Source organism: Leuresthes tenuis, unplaced genomic scaffold, assembly GCF_036924035.1.
Source record: "Leuresthes tenuis unplaced genomic scaffold, fLeuTen1.0.hap1 SCAF_10, whole genome shotgun sequence".
NCBI classification, from domain to species: domain Eukaryota; kingdom Metazoa; phylum Chordata; class Actinopteri; order Atheriniformes; family Atherinopsidae; genus Leuresthes; species Leuresthes tenuis.
The window spans coordinates 1,108,810-1,123,381 of NW_027325364.1; the positions used below are offsets into that span (position 1 = coordinate 1,108,810).

Consider the following 14,572-nt stretch of genomic DNA (forward strand, 5'->3'; position numbering starts at 1 on the left):
AGTTGTTCTTCAGACTGAGAGGGAAAGTTGTTCTTCTTCAGACTGAGAGGGAAAGTTCTTCTTCAGACTGAGAGGGAAAGTTCTTCTTCAGACTGAGAGGGAAAGTTGTTCTTCTTCAGACTGAGAGGGAAAGTTGTTCTTCTTCAGACTGAGAGGGAAAGTTGTTCTTCTTCAGACTGAGAGGGAAAGTTGTTCTTCAGGCCGAGAGGGAAAGTTGTTCTTCAGACTGAGAGGGAAAGTTGTTCTTCAGACTGAGAGGGAAAGTTGTTCTTCTTCAGACTGAGAGGGAAAGTTGTTCTTCTTCAGGCTGAGAGGGAAAGTTGTTCTTCAGACTGAGAGGGAAAGTTGTTCTTCTTCAGGCTGAGAGGGAAAGTTGTTCTTCAGGCCGAGAGGGAAAGTTGTTCTTCAGACTGAGAGGGAAAGTTGTTCTTCTTCAGGCCGAGAGGGAAAGTTGTTCTTCAGACTGAGAGGGAAAGTTGTTCTTCTTCAGACTGAGAGAGAAAGTTGTTCTTCAGACTGAGAGGGAAAGTTCTTCTTCTTCAGACTGAGAGGGAAAGTTGTTCTTCAGGCCGAGAGGGAAAGTTGTTCTTCAGACTGAGAGGGAAAGTTGTTCTTCTTCAGACTGAGAGGGAAAGTTGTTCTTCTTCAGGCTGAGAGGGAAAGTTGTTCTTCAGACTGAGAGGGAAAGTTGTTCTTCTTCAGGCCGAGAGGGAAAGTTGTTCTTCAGACTGAGAGAGAAAGTTGTTCTTCTTCAGGCCGAGAGGGAAAGTTGTTCTTCTTCAGACTGAGAGGGAAAGTTGTTCTTCTTCAGACTGAGAGGGAAAGTTGTTCTTCTTCAGGCTGAGAGGGAAAGTTGTTCTTCTTCAGGCCGAGAGGGAAAGTTGTTCTTCAGACTGAGAGGGAAAGTTGTTCTTCTTCAGGCCGAGAGGGAAAGTTGTTCTTCTTCAGACTGAGAGGGAAAGTTGTTCTTCAGGCCGAGAGGGAAAGTTCTTCTTCAGGCTGAGAGGGAAAGTTGTTCTTCTTCAGGCCGAGAGGGAAAGTTGTTCTTCAGGCTGAGAGGGAAAGTTGTTCTTCAGACTGAGAGGGAAAGTTGTTCTTCAGACTGAGAGGGAAAGTTGTTCTTCAGGCTGAGAGGGAAAGTTCTTCTTCAGGCTGAGAGGGAAAGTTGTTCTTCAGACTGAGAGGGAAAGTTCTTCTTCAGACTGAGAGGGAAAGTTCCCCTGACAGGAAAGAAAACCGGCTCGGTGCCGGCCTGCCTCAGCAGAAGGTCCTCAGAGTGTGGTAGTTTCTGATCTGCTGAGAGCGCAGAAGAGGCGTCTGAGTGTTCACGTCTCGAGATAAAACCATCCGACCGAGGCGGCGGAAGTGCACACAAGTCCATCCGTACACCAGACAGTTGAGGAAGCCCTGAGAGGCCGAGGTGAAAGCCTGAGGACAGAAGAGACGCCAGAGGAGAGGTCAGTCCGAGCTGCTTTAAGTTCAACACCAGTCAGTTCCTCAGAACTCCTCTGGAGCCTCGCTGAGGTCAGCTGCTGGACCCAAAGCTGGTTGAAAAGTACGATTTAACAGCAGGTGATGCACAAAACGACAGAAATGAGCCGAGTGCCTTGGTAGCGACTGACCTGAGAGATGTAGAGGATGACCCCCGCCGCGCCGTGACCCGCCGAGGGCGTCGCCAGCCGCAGGAACGCCAGCGCCACCGCTGAGGAAGCAACACAGACACAAAGGGCGTGAACACTCCCGTCTGAGCTCTGCGGCCAGCGAGATCAATCAGAACCGAGACTCAGACCTGGACCCCAGCAGAGGACGAAGATCAGCGGGTACAGCAGCATCCGCCGGTCCATCACACGGAACAGCGCCCGCTGCTCGTTGCCCAGGTAACCGTATGACGTCACAACCCTCCTGTAGATACGGCGAGCTTTCACCACCAGCACCTGGAGGGCAGCGAAATTAAACTTTGCAGCTCTGCAGTTTACCTGCTCCTGAGTAACCAGGGCTCTAAAAACCAGAACAGAACCAGAACCGGAACAGAACAGAACCGGAAACAGAACAGAACCGGAACCAGAACAGAACAGAACCGGAACAGAACAGAACCGGAACAGAACAGAACCGGAAACAGAACAGAACCGGAACCAGAACAGAACAGAACCGGAACAGAACCGGAACAGAACCGGAACAGAACAGAACCGGAACAGAACAGAACCGGAACCAGAACAGAACCGGAACAGAACAGAACCAGAACAGAACCGGAACAGAACCGGAACAGAACCGGAATAGAACCAGAACAGAACCAGAACAGAACCAGAACAGAACCGGAACAGAACCAGAACAGAACCGGAACAGAACCGGAACAGAACCGGAATAGAACCAGAACAGAACCAGAACAGAACCGGAACCAGAACAAAACCAGAACAGAACCAGAACGAATCGAGCCGGCTAAAAAACAGAACGAAACCAGAACAGAACCGGAACAAATCGAGCCGAGCCCGGCTAAAAACCAGAACAGAACCGGAACAGAACCGGAACAGAACCGGAACAGAACCGGAACAGAACTGGAACGAATCGAGCCGACCCGAGCCCGGCTAAAAACCAGAACAAAACCAGAACAGAACCGGAAAGACCCGACCCGACCCGACCCGACCCGAGCCCGGCTAAAAACCAGAACAAAACCAGAACAGAACCAGAACAGAACCGGAACAAAACCAGAACAAAACAGGCCGACCCGGGCCGAGCCGAGCCGAGCCGAGCCCGGCTGTTTTTTGGCTGTACGTTTCTGGCTGAGTCATCGCAGAAAGTTCCAGATTTACCTGCAGCCTCGGCACGTCTCGCAGAGTAACTCGAGTCGGGTTCTGTGAACTCACCGTGATGCTGAGGAGCGTGAAGACGAAGGTGGCGAGGAAGACCACGGTGTGGTAGGTGTGCAGCATGCTGCAGGTTCTGCTCAGCTGCTGGTGCCCGGAGGTCCGGTACAGCGCTCCGGTGTGCATCAGCAGACATCTGGAGTCACAGAACATATCAGTGACGCTCTCTGAGCCTCCACCAGTTGACCTTTGACCCTCGGCCTGTGTCCTCACCTGTAGGGTTGGCTGAAGTTGGCCTGACACTGGCGCATGTTTCCGAATATGAGCACAGGTGTCATCAGCAGCCCAGGAACCAGACTGCAGACAGAGAAGATCAGCATTAGCACCTGGCGGCTAACACGGAGGCTTGATGGCGGGAATCTTTCGTTTGGACTCACCATGAAAGCAGCGCCGTGATTTTACCTGCTGTGCTCACTCTGTTGGAAAACTGCACGAAAACACATTTGTTTCAGATTGTTGAGACAGTTTCTCACATTCAGGCGACTTATAAATATAACCCCAACCTTAAATAAACTTTCCCTCCATTTTCAAACTTTATGCTAAGCTAAACTAAGCTAACGGCTTCAGTTTCGCTTTGATCAAACTTTTGCTTCAAGTCTGTTTGGAAAGTTTTTCAGGAGGCAGTAAAATAGAATCATTTCTAACCAGAAAAACTAAAGTTAAATGACAGTTCTGATCCAGTTTCAGACGGTTGATGGTCACCAAAAAAATGTGCTCGCAGTACAAAATGTTAAAATATGAGACAAAGGAAAGAAAAGCTCCAGAGATTTGGAGTAAAGTTCCATCCGAGCTCCTCAAAGTTGGACTTCTCCTGGTTTTAAAGTGACGAGTGAAGGATGATCTATGAATATTCAGTCAAATTAGCCAGAATATGCTAGTCTGGCCCCGCCCACATCCCACCGGCCATAAAAAGACCAGGAGAGCTGCTACCTGCTGACCCCAGCCTGAGCTGAGCTCTCAGTTCACTGGTTCCTCTGGTGTTCCTCAGGGAACATTCAGGCTGTCTGAACCCAACCTGCTGATGCTACAGAGAAACCGGCTGATTTTGGTGATAAAAACATCTCACAAACATGTTAAAACTTGGTTTTAGTAGCAGTGGGACCTTAAATAAAGTCTAACAGAGAAACTGCTTCAGTCAGAAGCTTTTTCTTCCCTTCTGTGGTTGAATCTTTGATCTTCAGGGTTGGGCCTCAGAGGGGCGAGGCTCAGATGAAACGGACTGAGCTTCTCCAGCAGGAAAAGGTCATTAAACCCGTTCCATGAAGGCTGTTTGGGCGTGAAAAGCTCTGAGCTAACGATGGAAGTGCATCCTCTGGGGAGCTCCTCCTAAAATCTCAGATCGTCTCCTCGGTTTTTAAACCGACGTCTCACATCAGTCGGTGAGTTCTGCAGCTTCTGGGCCGAGTTCGGGTTCCTCCCTGCAGGCCAAAGCCCGCTTTATGAGCTCCGAAGCTCGTCCTAGTTCTGTTCTGGTTTCTGGTGTCGTTAATGAGATGCTTTATGCTATGCTAAGCTAACACCAGGAGGACCTGCGGCTTCCATTTAATGGAGCAAAGCTGCAGGGTTACACTGGACCCGGTACCGGAGGCAGACGGGCTGGATGTACCTGTACAGAATATCCATCCAGGCAGCTGTGGAACTTCTCTCTGATTCCTGCGTGGAGGTTCCACACGTAGTTCAGGGTGTAGAAGAAGGAGGCCATGTACAGAACCTGAAACACAGTTTGGGATGAGGTGAAATCTCACTTTTATGGCACAGAAACAGCCGAGCGGCTGGAGCCCGCTCAGATGGACCGACCCGGGCACGAGCGCCGTGTTTCTGAACAATAGATGTAGGTCAGGAATGCTTTCTGGGGTTTCTCTGCGCCTCTTTACACTCGGTTTGCGCTCCGTCCCGATTCTGCTGCTCTATTTCATCCCTTTGATGGTTCAGGCCCGGTTCTGCATCGGGTCGTCTGGGCCGAATGAGCCCAAGCAGGCCGACGGAATGAGGTCTCCGACATCACGGATCTGTTTCCCCTCGGGTGAACACAGATCGACCCAATGAAGACGCTTCGTGTTCAGTATGACATCATAATGACATCATAATGAGCTTTTTTAGCCTAACCCCGTCATGACATCCGTCTGGAGCGCAGAGGCTAACCTGAGGCTGTAAAATGACCTTCTTTCAGAGTTTAATTCGCTCTAAAAGCCGGAGACAGATTAGCTGAAAGAGTCTTCCCGGATATTCCGATCGTATGACGCCATGAAGTTCATTTCTGCAGATGCTCTGATGCTCCGTGCACCAGCAGCTGCGACACCCCTTGGAGACGAGCTTTAACGTGAACCTGTTTGGGTTTGTTGGTGGTTCTCGGGCTGAGGTTCAGGTCTCAGACACGTTTTCATGGAGGAAGCAGAGATTTTCCGACCGCAGAGGTTCTGTGTGAGTCAGGAGGAAGCGGGACAACTTCCTGATGAAGCGGCCGGTTAGCTGCTGCTGGCGTCGCCGTGGCGTCGCCGTGGCGTCGCCGTGGCGTCGCCGTGTTACCTGTTCCACAGTGTGCAGGTTGTAGCAGTGCGGGCTCAGGCTTCTGCGGTGCTGAGAGAAGAGGATGGCGCCGATCAGCCAGCAGGCGGCGAGCAGGAGGTCGGCCACGCTGAGCAGGAACAGAGGCTGCAGCTGCACACAACACAACATTTAGATCCAGCCACCTTCGACTGTCCTGATGCTGTCAGGAGCATCTTCACCATTATTATTTTAGGTTTGGAGCTTTAAAAAAAGGTCGAACCCAAAGAGCTGAAGATGATCTATTTTCAACACAAAGAATGAAGCGAGCACTGACCTCCGGCCTCCTGCCGAGCCTCTGTAACAGCAGGCAGGTGATGATGGAGCCCGACCCCAGAATGCTGCAAGCAACCACACAAAGTGAGAGTTTATCATCGGAGGAAGCAGCTCAACGGGTGAAGCTCTGCGTTGCTAAAGGCGGCATGAAAGATGTGAGAATGAGCTCCAGTTTCCCTCCTGCTGCGACCTCTGACCTCTGAACCATGCTGAGTCGAACACACTCACAGCACAAGCTGTAAAATAAAGTCCCATGAAAGATTTCATGTGATCAATCAGAAAAAGTTGGGACAAAATGAACCAGAGATATTTCTTATGCCTCATAAACTTATTTCATTTGTCAATAAACATCCATTTTTTTGCATTTAAGGCTTTGAACACATTCCACAAACAAGCTGGGACGGAGCCAATGTGCAGAAAAGCTCACTGAGATTTTACAGCAACATATGCTGCCTTCAGGGCCACATCTTTTCCTGGGACGTCCCAGCATTGTTCAAGCAGACCATGGAAAACCACATTCTGCCACAGTCCAAAGGCCTGGCTGAGGAAGAAGAGGTACGGGTGCTGGACTGGCTGCCTGCAGTCCTGACCTGTCCCCAGCAGAGAAACAACCACCCCCCCGCCCTGCTGCACACCTTAAGACCTGTTTAAGGAGGAATGGGACAAAATAACAGCTGGAACTCTGCATCACCTGGTTTCCTCAGAGTCAGAACGGCTTTAAGTGTTGGCAGAAGGAAACAAAGTGTTTGGTCATTATTTGGTATATTTTGATCATTATTTGGTGTAATTCGGTCATTATTTGGTGTAATTCGGACATTATTTGGTGTAATTTGGTCATTATTTGGTGTAATTTGGTCATTATTTGGTGTAATTTGGTCATTATTTGGTATATTTTGATCATTATTTGGTGTAATTCGGTCATTATTTGGTGTAATTCGGTCATTATTTGGTGTAATTCGGTCATTATTTGGTATATTTTGATCATTATTTGGTGTAATTCGGTCATTATTTGGTGTAATTCGGTCATTATTTGGTATATTTTGATCATTATTTGGTGTAATTCGGTCATTATTTGGTGTAATTCGGTCATTATTTGGTGTAATTCGGACATTATTTGGTGTAATTTGGTCATTATTTGGTGTAATTTGGTCATTATTTGGTATATTTGGTCATTATTTGGTGTAATTCGGTCATTATTTGGTGTAATTCGGACATTATTTGGTGTAATTTGGTCATTATTGGTATTCAGACCTGTTTAAGGAAGAATGGGACAAAATAACAGCTGGAACTCTGCATCACCTGGTTTCCTCAGAGTCAGAACGGCTTTAAGTGTTGGCAGAAGGAAACAAAGTGTTTGGTCATTATTTGGTATAATTTGGTCATTATTTGGTGTAATTCGGTCATTATTTGGTGTAATTCGGTCATTATTTGGTATATTTTGATCATTATTTGGTGTAATTCGGTCATTATTTGGTATATTTTGATCATTATTTGGTGTAATTCGGTCATTATTTGGTATATTTTGATCATTATTTGGTGTAATTCGGTCATTATTTGGTGTAATTCGGTCATTATTTGGTGTAATTCGGACATTATTTGGTGTAATTCGGACATTATTTGGTGTAATTCGGTCATTATTTGGTATATTTTGATCATTATTTGGTGTAATTCGTACATTATTTGGTGTAATTTGGACATTATTTGGTGTAATTCGGTCATTATTTGGTGTAATTCGGTCATTATTTGGTGTAATTCGGTCATTATTTGGTGTAATTCGGACATTATTTGGTGTAATTTGGTCATTATTTGGTATATTTGATCATTATTTGGTGTAATTCGGACATTATTTGGTATAATTTGATCATTATGTGGTGTAATTCGGTCATTATTTGGTGTAATTCGGCCATTATTTGGTGTAATTTGGTCATTATTTGGTATATTTTGATCATTATTTGGTGTAATTCGGTCATTATTTGGTGTAATTCGGTCATTATTTGGTGTAATTCGGTCATTATTTGGTGTAATTCGGTCATTATTTGGTGTAATTTTGTCATTATTGGTATTCAGACCTGTTTAAGGAAGAATGGGACAAAATAACAGCTGGAACTCTGCATCACCTGGTTTCCTCAGAGTCAGAACGGCTTTAAGTGTTGGCAGAAGGACACAAAGTGGGAAAAGGTTCAGGATGAAGCAGGGACTGACCTGAGCAGGGCCATGGCCAGCTGGATCCACCTGACAGCCTCATACACCTGCAGACAAACAACGGGCTGCATTAACACGCCGATCACGCATCTTAAACAAAGGGAACAGAAGTGAAAGCTGACACTAACAGCTGGAAGCGTGTGGAATTCTCATCTAAATATTCAGAGAACAGATAAAACCTGAAATGGGGCTTTTCTAAGGGACTGTTTTTCTTTTAAGTTCAGTTCATTTTATCTGCAGATGTGAGGAGTGAAAGTGTTAAAAATAGAGAAGAATACGAGCTGTATGTAAGTCATAAAAACCCCTGAGGAAGTGATTCGGTCAAAGACAGAAACGGAACGTTTCCACTGGCAGGCGTGAACTCTGCGCCACCTTGAATCATGTTTATGGTTAGTTTGAGATCTAAAATAATCAAAAACAGAAGTGATTTAAGAGAGATTTTAGTTTCAACACTTTGAGTGACTGAAAACTGACAGTTTGATGCTGCAAGTCTGTGCTCAGGGCACAAAAACCCACCGATCGGCCACACCTGGCCCCACCTGCCCTTAAAATAACCAGAAATCATTTAGAATAAATCCAAAGAAAGAAAAGAAGCAGGTCAGATGATTAATGAGGTCAAACTGGAGCTGAAATCATTGATCGATCGACAGGAAATGATCAGAAACTGCGGATCATTTCCTGCTCGTCTTCTCACATCCTGATAAAACTTAAATGGACCTTTCTGATCCTGCTGAGTTGCTCTATTGATTGATGTGAAGCAGCAAACCCTTCAGATCTGGAAGGTGATGAATATCTCCTGATAAATCAGCTGCACCTTCGCCTGCTGTGACTCTGCGACTGAATTTAAATGCTGATTACCTTCCTCACAGAGTCGCTGTGAACTCACCTCCGTCCAGTCCTGAGCTCTGGTGGTGTTTTTCTGGCTGCTGTTGCTCAAACTCTCTGCGTGCAACATGCTGACTGATGGATGGGAAAGAGATGCAGATCAGGATGCAGCAGCCTGATGGCACCAGGCTTTATCCTGCAGCTCACACAGGAGGCGGGGTTTAGATATGACTCCACCCACCTGGTGGAGCTGGATCTGGAGAGCAGAGTCGGACCGGATGTTTGACTTTGGCGCCACCTTCATGACTTTAATTGGAAGTAAACAGGATAACTTTACTGGTCTCCTGAACTAAAACCTCCTTAAATCCAGCTTTCTTTTATGATTAAACTGAGCTGTGAGCAGCTAAAACACGAAGTTATCCAGCTTTCACATCTGAAGTGAGATAACAGAACAGAATCCTGGTGAATTTATCTGAACAAACCAGCTGGCAGTTATTAGCAGCCTGTCTCAGGCTTAAAGTTAACTTGAAACTTTCTGTAACTTTAAAGTGTCCTGATCAACAGTTCTGCAGCTTTCTGTAACCTTTAAAGTGTCCTGATCAACAGTTCTACAGCTTTCTGAAACCTTTAAAGTGTCCTGATCAATATTTCTGCAGCTTTCTGAAACCTTTAAAGTGTCCTGATCAATATTTCTGCAGCTTTCTGAAACCTTTAAAGTGTCCTGATCAACAGTTCTGCAGCTTTCTGAAACCTTTAAAGTGTCCTGATCAATATTTCTGCAGCTTTCTGAAACCTTTAAAGTGTCCTGATCAATATTTCTGCAGCTTTCTGAAACCTTTAAAGTGTCCTGATCAACAGTTCTGCAGCTTTCTGTAACCTTTAAAGTGTCCTGATCAATAGTTCTGCAGCTTTCTGAAACCTTTAAAGTGTCCTGATCAACAGTTCTGCAGCTTTCTGAAACCTTTAAAGTGTCCTGATCAATAGTTCTGCAGCTTTCTGAAACCTTTAAAGTGTCCTGATCAACAGTTCTGCAGCTTTCTGTAACCTTTAAAGTGTCCTGATCAACAGTTCTGCAGCTTTCTGAAACCTTTAAAGTGTCCTGATCAACAGTTCTGCAGCTTTCTGAAACCTTTAAAGTGTCCTGATCAACAGTTCTGCAGCTTTCTGTAACCTTTAAAGTGTCCTGATCAATAGTTCTGCAGCTTTCTGAAACCTTTAACGTGTCCTGATCAATAGTTCTGCAGCTTTCTGAAACCTTTAACGTGTCCTGATCAACAGTTCTGCAGCTTTCTGAAACCTTTAAAGTGTCCTGATCAACAGTTCTGCAGCTTTCTGAAACCTTTAAAGTGTCCTGATCAACAGTTCTGCAGCTTTCTGAAACCTTTAAAGTGTCCTGATCAACAGTTCTGCAGCTTTCTGTAACCTTTAAAGTGTCCTGATCAATAGTTCTGCAGCTTTCTGAAACCTTTAACGTGTCCTGATCAATAGTTCTGCAGCTTTCTGAAACCTTTAAAGTGTCCTGATCAACAGTTCTGCAGCTTTCTGAAACCTTTAAAGTGTCCTGATCAATAGTTCTGCAGCTTTCTGAAACCTTTAAAGTGTCCTGATCAACAGTTCTGCAGCTTTCTGTAACCTTTAAAGTGTCCTGATCAACAGTTCTGCAGCTTTCTGAAACCTTTAAAGTGTCCTGATCAACAGTTCTGCAGCTTTCTGAAACCTTTAAAGTGTCCTGATCAATAGTTCTGCAGCTTTCTGAGACCTTTAAAGTGTCCTGATCAACAGTTCTGCAGCTTTCTGAAACCTTTAAAGTGTCCTGATCAACAGTTCTGCAGCTTTCTTAAACCTTTAAAGTGTCCTGATCAACAGTTCTGCAGCTTTCTGAAACCTTTAAAGTGTCCTGATCAACAGTTCTGCAGCTTTCTGAAACCTTTAAAGTGTCCTGATCAACAGTTCTGCAGCTTTCTGAAACCTTTAAAGTGTCCTGATCAATAGTTCTGCAGCTTTCTGAAACCTTTAAAGTGTCCTGATCAATAGTTCTGCAGCTTTCTGTAACCTTTAAAGTGTCCTGATCAACAGTTCTGCAGCTTTCTGAAACCTTTAAAGTGTCCTGATCAACAGTTCTGCAGCTTTCTGAAACCTTTAAAGTGTCCTGATCAACAGTTCTGCAGCTTTCTGAAACCTTTAAAGTGTCCTGATCAACAGTTCTGCAGCTTTCAGAAACCTTTAAAGTGTCCTGATCAACAGTTCTGCAGCTTTCTGAAACCTTTAAAGTGTCCTGATCAACAGTTCTGCAGCTTTCTGAAACCTTTAAAGTGTCCTGATCAACAGTTCTGCAGCTTTCTGAAACCTTTAAAGTGTCCTGATCAACAGTTCTGCAGCTTTCTGAAACCTTTAAAGTGTCCTGATCAACAGTTCTGCAGCTTTCTGAAACCTTTAAAGTGTCCTGATCAACAGTTCTGCAGCTTTCTGTAACCTTTAAAGTGTCCTGATCAACAGTTCTGCAGCTTTCTGAAGCCTTTAAAGTGTCCTGATCAATAGTTCTGCAGCTTTCTGAAACCTTTAAAGTGTCCTGATCAACAGTTCTGCAGCTTTCTGTAACCTTTAAAGTGTCCTGATCAACAGTTCTGCAGCTTTCTGAAGCTCTTTCACAGTTTTTCTTTGGACATTTTCTGCTTTTTCCCCTCATTTTCAGTCCTTGTTCCTGAGCATTTTCAGTGTTTTTTCTTTGTTCAGCCACTTAACTCTGAGCTATGAAGCATTCAGGCAGAAAAAAGGCTCCTAACTCAAGGGATGAACCAGTGTTGTGTCGACACAGAACAGACAACTTAGCAAAGAAGCCATTTTAAACTGGATCTTTAGGCTCTTTGTTACCAGCAGCCTGTCACAAAGACACATCATTTGTTCCCATTTCTTTAGCTGCATCTATGAAAAACAGCAAAGAAAACACAGTTTGACAGACAGAAAATAGGATTTCTGCAGCAACAAGGTGATTCCCAAAGAGCTATTAGCTGAAAACTTGGCATATCTCAGCATGGTGTGCAGTGGAGTATTTTAGCCATGAAGACTGGTGTGAAACAGCTTCAACACACTTCCTGCTCTCACAGCTCCGCTCTGCTCTCATGTTTCCTTGTTCCCTCCCCTTCAGATCTGCAGGCTGATGATGGGTGTGACCAGCAGCTGGTTCACTGATTGGCTCAGAGCTCAGACTAGTTTCATTTATGAGGAAGTGAAACTCAGTGAGTCGCTGATCTGAGAGGAGAAATGGCTCAAAAAGGAGTTCAGCTGGACCGAGAAAGCTTCTCTTGTTCGATCTGTCTGGATCTGCTGAAGGATCCGGTGGCTCTTCCCTGTGGACACAGCTACTGCAGGAACTGTATTAAAGGCTTCTGGGATGGAGAGGATCAGAAGGGAATCCACAGCTGCCCTCAGTGCAGGAAAACATTCATACCGAGGCCTGTCCTGGGGAAAAACACCATGTTAGCTGCTTTAGTGGAGCAGCTGAAGAAGACTGGACTCCAAGCTGCTCCTGCTGATCTCTGCTATGCTGGAGCTGAAGATGTGGCCTGTGATTTCTGCTCTGGAAGAAAACTGAAAGCCTTTAAGTCCTGTTTAGTCTGTCTGGCCTCTTACTGTGAGAATCACCTTCAGCCTCATTATGATGTGGCTCCATTAAAGAAACACAAGCTGGTGGAGCCCTCCAAGAACCTCCAGGAGAACATCTGCTCTGGTCACGGTGAGGTGAAGAAGATGTTCTGCCGCTCTGATCAGAAGTCTATCTGTTATCTCTGCTCTGTGGAGGAACATAAAGGCCACGACACAGTGTCAGCTGCAGCAGAAAGGACTGAGAGGCAGAGAGAGCTGGAGGGGAGTCGGCAGCAAATCCAGCAGAGAGTCCAGGACCGAGAGAAAGATGTGAAGCTGCTTCAGCAGCAGGTGGAGGCCATCAATCAGTCTGCTGATAAAACAGTGGAGCACAGTGAGAAGATCTTCACTGAGCTGATCCGTCTCCTCCAGAAAAGAAGCTCTGAGGTGAAGCAGCAGATCAGATCCCAGCAGGAAACTGAAGTGAGTCGAGTCAAAGAGCTTCAGGAGAAGCTGGAGCAGGAGATCACTGAGCTGCAGAGGAAAGATGCTGAGCTGCAGCAGCTCTCAGACACAGAGGATCACATCCAGTTTCTACAGAACTGCCCCTCAGTGTCAGCACTCAGGGAGTCTACACCCTCATCCAGCATCAAGATCCGTCCTCTGAGGAACTTTGAGGCTGTGACAGCAGCTGTGTCAGAGCTCAGAGAGAAACTACAGGACATCCTGAGGGAGGAATGGACCAACATCTCACTGAGAGTCTCTGAGGTGGATGTTTTACTGCAGGAACCAGAACCAAAGAGCAGAGCTGACTTCTTAAAATATTCATGTGAAATCAAACTGGATCCAAACACAGCAAACAGACATCTGTTACTGTCAGAGGGGAACAGAAAAGTGACTTTAATGGAACAAACTCAGTCTTATTCTGATCATCCAGACAGATTCACTGAATATTCTCAGGTCCTGAGCAGAGAGAGTCTGACTGGACGCTGTTACTGGGAAGTGGAGAGCAGAGGGGGATATGTTGTTGTATCAGTCGCATACAAGAACATCAGCAGAGCAGGAGGGAAAGAATGTGCATTTGGATTTAATGACAAATCTTGGGCTTTATATTGTTACCCAAACAGTTATACATTTATATACAACAACAAGAAAACCTCCATCTCAGGTCCTGTATCCTCCAGAGTCGGAGTGTACCTGGATCACAGAGCAGGTATTCTGTCCTTCTACAGAGTCTCTGGAACCATGACTCTGCTCCACAGAGTCCAGACCACATTCACTCAGCCGCTCTGTGCTGGACTTTGGGTTTATGGTTGTTATGAATCCACAGCAGAGTTGTGTAAAGTGGAATAAAGGTATCCTGTCAGCTCTTTGCTGTTTATTTGCTGCTTTTTCCTGGGTTTGTGCAGCCATGGAGGATATCACTGCTAATGATGAGTTTTATTCACAGAAATGTTTCTCCACATGAAAATCTAAACTTCTCTGAGCTCTAAATATTAGTTGGATGCTTGTGTTGATGTGTCTGTATGTTGTTGTTTCTCTTCCACTTCATGGAGCCCAACAGAGACATCAGCAGACCTTCCTTTATCACAGATTCTGTTCACATCTCATCACTTTGTGAATGTAAAATTATTCTGGAGCTACACTGACTTTGATTAGTTTCAGAGATCAAATGTTGCTGCTGTTTTCTAAACCAACAGATGAGGAAGTCTGTTCTGAGGTGCTCAGAAACGGTCATTTCCAGGATCAGCAGGAATCAGGAGATCCTTCATCAGCTTTAATGTGAGAACCAGTGAAGATTTTCACAGCAAATACCACTTTGAAGGAGTGAACAAAGTGTTTTCTGTTGTCTTCATTTCAGTGTTTGTGTGAAATCTGACGGAGAAAATGTCAAACTGATGTGAGGGTATAACTGAGGCAGTTTTCCTGTAACAGCACAAAGTTCAGAGTTCATGTTCAGAGCAGAAAATATTTGACTTTCTTCAATAAAACAGCTTCATCGCAGAGAAATGAGTCCAGTTTTCTTTGAATTTTTCTTTCCTCCGTCTCTCAGAAAGATTTGATCCACATGCTTCAGATGATTAGTTTTTATTCTGTGAGCTCTGTTGTTCTGACGTTTCTTCTTTAACAGCAAAGAAACATTTTCTGCAGCCGATAAAAACAAAACCAGAACAAATAGCAGGGAAACTAACATGTTTAACATGAAGACAATAAAAGGCAGAGAGAAGAGCAGAAAGGACCTGCTGGGAATGTTTTACACTCTTCACTTCCTGGAAATTCAT

At 45.2% G+C, this 14,572-nt stretch overlaps 2 protein-coding genes across 2 annotated transcripts; one reads left to right on the plus strand and one right to left on the minus strand.

The window, feature by feature from the left end:
- Positions 1-1,257: 1,257 nt before the first annotated feature.
- On the minus strand, positions 1,258-9,066 carry tmem116 (transmembrane protein 116). The gene is made up of 11 exons (XM_072393372.1): positions 8,770-9,066; positions 7,884-7,930; positions 5,683-5,746; positions 5,388-5,519; positions 4,468-4,572; positions 3,239-3,288; positions 3,075-3,158; positions 2,862-2,997; positions 1,790-1,934; positions 1,623-1,702; positions 1,258-1,428 (listed from the first exon to the last, which is right to left on the minus strand). Exons 1-11 carry the CDS (start codon positions 8,836-8,838, stop codon positions 1,258-1,260), a joined length of 1,083 nt encoding a protein of 360 aa, XP_072249473.1. The 5' UTR covers positions 8,839-9,066.
- Positions 9,067-11,935: 2,869 nt separating this feature from the next.
- On the plus strand, positions 11,936-14,289 carry LOC140315876 (tripartite motif-containing protein 16-like). Its single transcript, XM_072393469.1, has one exon. The coding sequence runs from the start codon at positions 11,970-11,972 to the stop codon at positions 13,641-13,643; it is 1,674 nt and encodes a 557-aa protein (XP_072249570.1). The 5' UTR covers positions 11,936-11,969; the 3' UTR covers positions 13,644-14,289.
- The last annotated feature ends 283 nt before the right edge of the window (positions 14,290-14,572 follow it).

Excerpts from the sequence above, each read along its gene's own strand:
- LOC140315876 (XM_072393469.1), top strand. The coding sequence starts at position 11,970 with ATGGCTCAAAAAGGAGTTCAGCTGGACCGAGAAAGCTTCTCTTGTTCG.
- tmem116 (XM_072393372.1), bottom strand. The coding sequence starts at position 8,838 with ATGTTGCACGCAGAGAGTTTGAGCAACAGCAGCCAGAAAAACACCACC. Across the intron at positions 5,747-7,883 it reads CTGGCCATGGCCCTGCTCAG|CATTCTGGGGTCGGGCTCCA; the intron begins GTCAGTCCCTGC and ends GGTTGCTTGCAG. Across the intron at positions 1,935-2,861 it reads TCACGCTCCTCAGCATCACG|GTGCTGGTGGTGAAAGCTCG; the intron begins GTGAGTTCACAG and ends GCTGCCCTCCAG.